At 37.0% G+C, this 10,776-nt stretch overlaps 1 protein-coding gene across 2 annotated transcripts in view; it reads left to right on the top strand.

Moving 5' to 3' along the window:
- Window positions 1-10,776, top strand: part of ARHGAP18 (Rho GTPase activating protein 18) — a 139,495-nt gene that overhangs the window by 94,812 nt on the left and 33,907 nt on the right. For both annotated transcript variants that reach the window (XM_025383579.1, XM_025383580.1), the window contains exons 6-8: window positions 509-674; window positions 3,156-3,247; window positions 7,526-7,603. In XM_025383579.1, coding sequence (XP_025239364.1) covers window positions 509-674; window positions 3,156-3,247; window positions 7,526-7,603 — 336 coding nt within the window. The remainder of the gene's footprint in view (window positions 1-508; window positions 675-3,155; window positions 3,248-7,525; window positions 7,604-10,776) is intronic.

The following is a 10,776-nucleotide window of genomic DNA, read 5'->3' as shown; positions in this document are numbered from 1 at the left end:
CCCCCTTTTCCTCCCCTTTTCTCCTCCCCCTTTTCCTCCCCTTTTCTCCTCCCCCTCCTCTCTCCCTCCCTCTCCTTCTCTTTCTTTTCCCCCTCCTCTCCCCCTCTCTTTACCCTTCCCTTTCCCCCTTTTCTTCCCCTTCCCCCTCATGGATTGTGCTTGACTTCTAGCCTTCCTTTTCTGAAGGTCACTTAACTAGAAATCTTTTTCTCCATTGGGCTCACTGTCTCTCTTGTCCTCTGAGCCACTGGTATTAATACTCCGAGTTTGCGGTCCGGTCCCATTCATTGTCTGACAAAATTTGAATGTTGACTCTTGAACACTCCACAGCTTTAGGGGTCGTCGTCATGACAGGATCACTCTTCATTCTGTCTGGAGAAATTGTACTGTGGCTTTTCTTGTCACTTATTCTGAGTATAACTTCTTTCTGTAGCTGGTTTTTTCTTCTTGCATTGCAATGGAGGTTAGATACTGTAAGCTTTTACTATATTAATGATGTTTATTTTAGAGTTTCAGATTGCCAAAAGACAAAACGGGTACCACAAGGATTGGTGACCTCGCACCTCAGGACATGAAGAAAGTTTGCCATTTAGCTCTGATTGAGCTGACTGCCCTCTATGATGTATTGGGTATTGAGCTGAAACAACAAAAGGCTATGAAAATCAAAACAAGAGGTAATCATGAAATGATAAATCGTTGCATTTATTTCTCAAATCACAAGGATGGACTTGACTTTTTAGCAGTGTTTCTGGGAGACAGGGAAAAACACCTACAAAATAAACCAACACTTGAAGACGTCTAAAGTTTGTATTCTAAGATGTTGCCTTCAAAAGTTTTGTAACTGGATAGAGATACACTGTGTCCTAGACTATAGAGAATAAAGGCATAATGAAATAATTTAATTCTCATAGAAGGAAAATCTGAAACAATCAATTGTAACTCATGTGCTTTCTCCTTTAAAAACTATATATTTAAAAAGATACATATTTGGTGCACATACTTATTTCCAGAATCAGGTCTTGAAAAATGACTTTAAGACTGTTGATTCTCAGTGACTACTTTTGTTTATTCATTGGATAGAAAATAAATAGGCCAGTTAGTAGTCTGCCCCTTTGTTCCTCGACATTCTAATTTTACCTATTTTGCAAAGACATTCTTTCCCCTATTAAGAAAATACCACCATTGTGACACAACAATACCACTAGACTGTACTCATCATGGAAATGTGGAGTGGTTTTGTTTTTTTTTTGTAAGTACCTTGCTTTACCCATTAAATAAACAGTTTATTTTTTTATGATATAATGGAGAACAGACACCTCTTCAGTTTTTGTTTCTCCAGTAATTTATTGGTCTTGAAATCCACATAATTCTCTGTTGACAAAGCTTTACTTTAGGATTCTTTGTTCTCTTATTTAACCTTAGAGGTACCTCCTAAAGAGAAACCAAGAATGAGGATTATGGAATTGCTATGGTAACATTCACAAAGACGAGTATTCACCTGATTTAGGTTTTAGAGGCAATTACTCTGTAGGACTGAAGTGTACCTTCCCTTCTTGTCCTGTCATGCTGGGCCCCAGAAGACCTCATTCTGTGCTTAGTTCCTTTGAGTATTTGAGCTTAAAGCCTAGGATGGTGAATTTCTGAGTTAAATGGTGCTCTGTTTTTTCCGAAGTCCATTGTTGATAATGAAGACTTAAGATGCTTTCTGAGAAGCTCATCACAAAGTCTTCTCCAAACATAAACTAGAAATACAATTTCAGCAGTTGTGGGTCAGTGCCCAAGATTTTTAAAGTGGCTCAGAGAGTTTTTTTTATTTTTTTTATTTTTTATTGGTATGTTTTAGAATTGCATCCTGGCAAAGAAACATTAAATTGTTTATATCAAGGCTATCATGGTTAATAGACTTTCTTTCCATTTTTATTTAATCCCTGTTTGTCTTATCCAAGATACTGATTTTATGTTATACCCTAGACCCCTGGCATTTTTGAGATTACATCTTTTCTGAATTCCCAAACTGGAAAGTTATTTACTGGGTACTGGCATTCTTTTGAATGGCATCTCGATTAAGTGCCACAATATCCAATGTCTGTCCTCACACCACAAGATAATCCCCTTTTTCATGTTCACAGATGATTTTCGCTTCCATGCTGGTGTGGGTCATAAAGGAAAAAGTTACCACTTTGGTGCTAACTGTCCACTCAGTGATGGGGGCAGGGTGGAAGTGCTGGTAGAAGCCATGTTCATACCAGACTCAAGGCATATGATTTTAATTTAGAAAAATTGTAAATTATTACCGTCATTTTTTTCTGGAGCTATTTCTAAGTGTATACAACCACAAATTTAAGAGTAGCAAGTATCTGTTTTCTAAAGAGAAACATTTGTAGAACAAGATCTTAATCTTGCCTGATTTCTTAGAAAGCAAATATTTATATTTTGCTGTATTGTAAAATGTTCAGTGTCTATTTAATGTGGAAAAGACGAATGCTATTTGCTTTTTTTTTGGTGATAAAAAGGTGATAGCTCTGTCACTGAGGCTAGCTGTGGTGCAATCATGGCTCACCATAGCCTCAACCTCCCAGGCTCAAGCTATCCTCCAACCTCAGGCCCCCAAGTAGCTGGGACTATAGGAGCCTGCCATCATACCTGCCTAACTTTTTTTTTTTTTAATTTTCATAGAGATAGAGTCTCATTATGTTGCCCAGGCTTAGGCTGGTCTTGAACTTCTGGGCTCAAGCAATCCTCCCACCTTGGCTTCCCAGAGTGCTGGGATTATAGGCATAAGCCACTGCACCTGGCCAATATTTGCTTTTAAGTAAGAATTTTTAATTTGATTACATTTAGTAAATTATCTGGATATTTTTCATGCTGTCACAGTACTCTATTTCTCTTATGCAGCAGTTTGCACTTTTGTAATTATGTTGGTAATTATTCGCAATCATTTGTTTAGCTGTCTTTCCTTGCTACATGCCTCTATAAGTCAGGGCCAGGATTTTGCTATTGGCCACCATATATATAATGTTGAGATGCTGTCATTCACTTAGTAGTTGCTCAATATATAGTTGTCTGATTGACAGTATCAGAAATCTCATGCTTTAACATTTTTATATTAATATTTTTATATTAATATTTTATAGATTGACAATTTTTTCTTGCAGATTCTGGTCTTTTTTGCATTCCATTGACAGTGCTATTAGAACAAGATCAGAGGAAAGTACTAGGAACTCGAATACCCTTGATCTTTCAAAAAGTAAGTAGGCTTGGATCGGTCAGCATAGAGAGAACATACTTAAGCTAATAGTGGTTTTTTGTATTCATATTATTATAATATAGTTTTCCGATTGATATACTGTCATGTTTTGTACTTTGATTTTCTATTCAGGAAGCAAATTTGTTTCAAGGGCTCATAAGTTTTATATTCATGGTGATGCTTTCTGTGTTATTACTGTAACTGTGATTACCTGGCATCATTTTCCTGTCTTATATTAGCTGGCTTTGTATAATTGAGATTTCAATTCTATAATACATAGGAGTGGGAACTGCTTATAAATTTCTAGGGAATTGCATCCTTATGAATATTTCATGCCTGTGTATATTTCCTAAGCTTTTCTATTTACAGTGAGGATGTCCAATTTAATTTACCAGTGCCTATTTCCAAAGTAGGCAAAGAAACCATAAAGTAGAATTAGAAAATGATTGCTAAACTATTAAGTCACTTGTGTAGTCAACACTCAATTATTCATAAGGGGATTATCTGTGGCAATATAAAAATTTCCATGCAACCTCTGAGCCATCATTGTTCAGAAACACAGATTACATTTGAGAAAAGCTAAGGAACGCACAGAGAGGAAGACAGGTCAACTCAGTTGCGAACTACCCAAGCTGTAGATTCTTTGCTGCAGCCCAGGCATATCACAGTTTCTGAAATTTCTTGGGACAGTAGAAATTGATTTGCAGTTAATTGGCTCAGCAAGCTCATCCAGTACTAAGGCTCAATCTACTTGGCACTTATTCTTCCGCTCTTCCAAACTAGTCAATTCCCTGTCTTACCTACTAACATTTGGTGCTTTTTTCCTCTCATATCTACCACTACCTTCAAACCTGCATCTCATTATTTCTCCTGACAAACTTTGTTCTACACAGTTTATCCCACCCATCAGCCTCTGCTAGCCACCGTGTGCAGAACATGTATCTATGGAGAGCTGTCAGCAGTACCTGTGATTAACAGGAGGAGGCTGACAAATACAGGCTACATATTCAAATTCTTCTGTCAGTAACAGTTGCAATTTACTATATACCAAAGCCTATACAAAGCAGGGATCTCAGCAGCATCCTTTCCTGGGTCAAAGTTCTCCAGAGAAACAGAAGCAATAGGATATATTTAGAGTGAGATGAAGAGATTTTTTTTTTTTTAATTGGCTCACACAATTGGGCTCACAAGTCTGAAATATGTAGAGCAGGCTAGCAGACTGGAAGCTCAGGCAAGAGTTGATGCTACCATCTTGAGTAGAAAAGCTGCAGGCTGGAAACTTAGGCAGTGTTTCTTTGTTGCAATCTTGAAGCGAAATTGCTGCTGCTTTGGGAAACCAAAATCTTTTAGGCCTTCCACTGTTTGGATGAGGCCCACCGCATTATAGAGAGTATTAAATAATTTTCATTACTCAAAGTCTACTGTTACAACAACAACAACAACAACAACAAAACCTGTCACTGCAACATATAGACTGGTGTTTGACTGAACACCTGGGCACTATAGCCTAGCCAAATTGGCACACAAAATTCACCATCACACCACAGAAATACAGCGAGCTTCAGTTTCTTTGGAGGTTCAATGATGCCACGTGATCTGCCTGAGGACTGCATCCAGTCTATTAAGAAAAATCTCCCTTTGTCATTTTCTGTTGAAGTTTTTTTTTTTATTTATTTAGTTGGTTATTTTACATTTTTGGTCCCTTAACATTCTGCAGACTCTGGCTGTCTATCTGTTTGAAGGATTGGATAATGGCCCTAAAGTATTTTTGTTTCTATAAAAAAGGAGCATATAAAAAGTTTACTTGTAGATAACACTCATCTGTTTGCATCCCCTGTGAATTTTAAGCAAAAAGTCACAATGATCTATCACAAAAAAAGTTTTGATTTATCAGCTGACAACTCAATTAGGTCTTATCTCTGTTTTGTTAAAGGGGAAAAATTAGAAACGACTAATTTGCAAGAAGATTCATTACCAGTCTTTAGAGGACTATTTTTTTGAGCTTATATATCCAGAAAGGGCACTAACAAAGCTTATCTAATATCTATGAACCTTTATCTGTTATATTATTATTTTACTCAGAGGTACATTGTTTAAACCTTGTATTCTTAGGTGGGGAAATAGAAATATTGCTAATTTTTAATCTATGAAAAAAGTCTGCCTTATAACCTAATTATCAAATCTAGTGTTTTCGCTGTCAAATGAATCAGCCAACTCAGCCATACTTTGTGTCAGAGTCTGTATTTTCGTTTCATTTTTCAATTCACATAAGTATGTAATATATATTTTGAGAAATGCTATGAAAATTACTGATAAATTACAGAACATAGGTAAATTAGTCAAAACAGCATCATTAAAATGTATGGGTCAATGTAGTTATTTTTCATCTCTATTTTAATCCTGTTAAGAAAAGGAAAGCTATAAAGTATTATTTATATTTTAATAATGCAGTATAATGTGGTAGCTAAAAATATGTTATTTTCAGAGCGAGATACATGAGAAAACATGTGGCATTCCTTCTGAGGATATATGTACATAACTCTCTTGGGTGCTGGTTTTTAGCCTTAGAGAATAATGAAAAGGACTCGAATATTAAAATGCAGAAATTATGCTCATTCAGTTATTTAGAAGTCACAATCACTTTTTCCTGTGTACTTAATGAAAGTGAAAGGCATGTATTGCTGAAAACTAATTTGCTCCAGCAGCTAGCATACAATTGTACATTTTGTTAATAGGACTAGAAACATTTTAAACATTTTATAAGATCACATAAAATGAAAATTGGCTATACATTAAATATTGGTTAAATTTGGTTTTAAATGCTTTATTTTGAATAACGCCCATCTGATCGAAAATAATTCGCCTAAAATTTTTGCTGTGGGTTTTTATCCAGTGTTCCTCAAAAAACGTGGTCTTGGAAAATACTCCAGAAGAATTTTTAAAAATCCTGTACTGCTTTGACTGATCAAAGATGCTTCTCTTTTCCTAATAATCCTTAGGAGAATTTTGAGACGACTTTGCTTAATTCTTATCTGACTTCCTCAATATCAGTGCGTTCTTTGGCCATAATATAACCCAGGAAGAGAAGTGGCGAAGTCTTGAAAGAAAAGTTGACATCTCTTCCAGTGTCCACATCCTACAATATATCTAACTTCAGAATATCGAGACAAAGGTCAAAAGACCTCATTTATGATGCCAGGTTTTGCTCCTAACAGACACTTTTATGTGCAAGGGGAAAACAGTAAGCTCTGGGTAGTTTATAGAGTCTTGTTTAATCATTAAAGGAGGCTTCCCTGATTTTTTTTTTTTTTTTTTTACATTCTTTTGATACTCTAGAAGATTTTATGCCTTCGGGCATGCAGAGAATATTATAGTAAGATTGTGGATGAGTGAAGAATAGGTCTGTCTCTTATAAAGTAGAGAAGGCAATTGTGAAATGAGAATGGGTGCTAGGGAGGAAAACCTGTATGATGCTAGGAAATGCCTTATATTTAAACGAGGACATGAAAACTGATTTTCTTAAAATAGCAGAATATGTTCTGTAAAGGCTTTGTGTACTGCTCAGGGAATGCCTACTCCAAGAAGATCACTTTACCAAGAATCTGATCACTCTTTTATCTTCTTCTTAGCCTCCAATAGTCATTGTAATTTCTCCATTTGCCTTATTTTTGCGGGTTTCTGCTTTTTTAAAAAACAAAAACAAAAATGCTTTTTGCGGGAATCTGGAGTTAGATCAGTGTATTCATTGGGCATCAGGTATGACTTAGAGGCCATATACAAGGACATTTTTCTTTGTTTAACACCAAAGGCTTAAAAATGAATATTTGCAAACAGTTTTTTTTTTTTTGCATGTCATAAATAATTCTTTCTTGGAACAAGCTAAAAACGAGATGTAAATATGCAAATGTTAGATTTTCATAAGATTTATTTGATTGCAGAATGTAGGTTTCTGGAAAAGCAGAATAAATAGATGTTCTTAGTTGCTTTTAAACAATGAGCATCTTTATTCTCTGTTTGTTTGGAGTACCACAGCTGTTGTGTGAAATTACACACTTCTGTTATAAAGTAGCATAAGGCCCAGCTTTTTCTAAATTACAACAAAAGTTTCTGGACTTACTGTTTTGAAGGACAGTGGTAGTGCAATAGCATTCAAAACCTCATAAAATCCAGTTTACATGTCATTGTAATCAGTTCTATTTACATGTGAAACAGATGTTAAATTTGGAATTGTACCTGTTACAAATATCGAAATTAGAATGTTTCTCTGTTTATGCACAGCTAATTTCTCGAATTGAAGAGGGAGGTTTGGAAACCGAAGGCCTCTTACGAATCCCTGGAGCTGCCATTAGAATCAAGGTAATCTCTGGGTTCTACTAATTGTAAACATTTTATTGTTTATTTACATTTATGCATTTTAAAAGCTAAAAAAGCTTGTCCTCTCCACCCCTTTTTTCCATTGTTAGTAAAGTAGATAAAATAAAACAATAAAACTTTTTATCATTCAGTTTAGTTTTTTTTTACAGTCCTGTCTGGTTTTTGTTTTTCGTTTTTTTTTTTTTTTTCAAAATCACCATATTACCTATAATAATACTATGACAAGAGAATGTGATGAGTTAAAATATTAATGGCGTGGGTGGGGATAGTTGTGATAGATTTGGCCAGGATGAGTAGTAGCAATTGAGTTTACAAAAGTCAGGGCTGGGCGCGGTGGTTCACATCTGTAATCCCAGCTCTTTGGGAGGCCAAAGTGGGAGGATTGCTTGAGGTTAGGAATTCGAGACCACCTGGGCAACAAAGTGAGACCCTGTCTCTACAAAAAATAATTTAAAAAAATTAGCCAGGCACTGTGATGCTCACCTGGAGTTCCAGCTACTCAGGAAGCTGAGCGGAGAGGATTGCCTGAACCCAGGAGTTCCATGTGGCAGTGAGCTCTCATTGTCCCACTGTACTCCAGACGAGGTGACAGAGCAATAAGACCCTGTTTCTTAAAAATAAAAAACACTTTGGGAGGCCAAGGTGGGCGGATCATGAGGTCAGGAGTTCGAGACCAGCCTGGCCAACATAGTGAAACACTGTCTCTACTAAAACTACAGAAAATTAGCTGGGCATGGTGTTGGGCACCTGTATTCCCAGCTACTCAGGAGGCTGAGACAGGAGAATCACTTGAACCTGGGAGGCAGAGGTTGCAGTGAGCCAAGATCGTGCCACTGCACTCCAGCCCAGGCAACAGTACATGACATTGTCTCAAAAGATTAAAAAAAAAAAAAAAAAAAAAAGCCAGAATCATAGACTCCAGCAGATGGGGGGCCTTGGCATCCTATGCATAATTAGTCTTAGTGAGCAGGTCAGACGAGACACTCTCAACCACCTTCCTAATTCACACAGTTCCCTGTCTTGCTGCATCCAGGGTAGCCTGAGTCTGGCTGGTGAAAGAATAATTCCCAGACTTCCCAGTTTGAGCCCTACCTTCTCCGGTGCCTTTTCTTCTCTCTGGATGACATTTCTTTCCTACTGTTCTGGGATACCATGTATCCTCCTGCTGTCATCTTTGTGCCTCACTTTTTGCTCTGGGGGATGAAGCTTCCAATGAATGCATGACAAACATGGAATTACCCTACAGGGGATGCATACTACATATCCCCTCAGGGGATTTAAATGTCAAGGGGACTCATACTTGGAATTGTAGCTGTATCTGGAAAGCAGCCATTAACTATTCACTTTTACCCGATCTTCCAGATTCACCTTTACCTCTGCACTGAGATAGCACAAGTAACCACTGCCCATATCCAACGCATTGTCTTCCTGAATTTGAAAATCCAAGAGAAAATAGGAGAGAAGAGAGATATTCTCTCTTCACTTTCATGACATTCTTTATGAAATCTTTAGAACTGGATCAGGACTAAGTATTTCTTGGAGAGTACACACTGTCCTGGCCTGCTTCTAATGGGCTGTGGTGTGGCCAGGATTGGAATTACTCTTTATACATTTCACAGTTTGCATCACCTGCTTATTTTGATAAGTTGCCTTGATTTAGGACACCAGTTTCGACCTCCTTGGCTCTTACTGCATAGTGATCTCATTTTAATAGGATTTGAGTAGCTTGCTGTATTCAGATCATAAGCTTCCACTTGTGTCCCCTGGGTTTGGCGTCTGATATTTAGACGTCCCTGAAATTGTAGTATTTGTAAGTTTCATAGCTTGTCATTCTCTCACTTCATATAACACCTACGGCACATTCGCCACTAGTCAGTCATGGACATTGTGTGGTTCTGAGACAAGTTCTAGTAAGTACATTCACTAACAAAGATATAGTTCCTCAGAAACAGGTAACAAATATAACTTCATATTACCCATATCAGCAACATAGTCCTCAATTCACCGTTGAAAGCACTCAGGCCCTCACTAGCAGACTGCGATGGCCAGCTCACAGGAGGCAAAAATACATTTACTTAGTACAGAATAGTGAATATAATGCAGATTTTACTTTGCAATGAGAAGGCTGGCAGAAGGACAAGTTTAACTAAGTGTAATTTCTAAGAAGGCCAATTAAGTGGATTCAGCTGGCTCAACTCTTCAACCCAGCCTGTTGTCATATGCCAAATTATGCAGCAGCTGGTCCATTATAAATAATTTAAAAGATAATATGCAAAAATTTTGGTTGTCTCTTTTCTCCCTGGCCCCACCAAATTTCTCTGTACTATTCTCTCTCCCTCTCCCTCCATTCTTTCTGCCTCTCTTCTCTGGATGTTCCTCTGTTGTCCTTTCCTCCCTCATTCTTTCCCTCCATGCCCCCTCTCTCTCCTCTTCCTTCCCTCCCTATCTCCCACTCTCTTTTTCTATCTTTTCCTCCCTCCTCTTTTTTTCCCTCCCTCCTCTTTTTTTTTCCTCCTTTCCTCCCTCCTTTTCTCCCTTCTCCTTTCCTCCTCCCTATTTATTTTTCTGTCTTTGCCCACTCCCCTTCACCTATTTCATCAATTACAAAAATAATTGAGGGTAGAGAATGGTTGTTGTGTTAGGAAGAGAAAATGTAGTAATTTGCCTTACAAGAAAACAGAAAACATACTTTGGGAGAATGGTTTTATGTAATAGAGGAAACTGACAGAAACTTGTGATGATTTTTAACATGGTAAGATTTATGTATAGTAAAGAAGTATACAAACAATAGTAATTACAGAACTCAATTGGTTTATTAGTAATAATTTGCCTGACAAATATTGTAGAGTTCTGAGGTAAGTGAACTAGATATTTCTAATTCTGCATGGACTCAGATTGTTTTCCGCAGCTGGCAGCAGGATGGCTGTGCGTTAAAGACAGGTATATTGATGTATTTTCATGCCTCGTTTGCTTTAAAATTGGGTTTTCCATTTCCCATAGGTGACTAATCAGAGGTAGCCTTCTGTTTTAGGCCCAGAGATTGAATATGTATTTTGTTATGTAATATACTTCCAAATAATTTAAAACATACTTCTTTTTTAATGATTTTTTTCTTTTTTTTTTTTTTTTTTTTTTTTTTTTTTTTTTTTTTTTTT

The sequence above is a fragment of the Theropithecus gelada genome, chromosome 4 (assembly GCF_003255815.1).
Source record: "Theropithecus gelada isolate Dixy chromosome 4, Tgel_1.0, whole genome shotgun sequence".
In the NCBI taxonomy this organism is placed as follows: Eukaryota; Metazoa; Chordata; class Mammalia; order Primates; family Cercopithecidae; genus Theropithecus; species Theropithecus gelada.
This window is presented reverse-complemented; position numbering and strand designations above follow the sequence as displayed.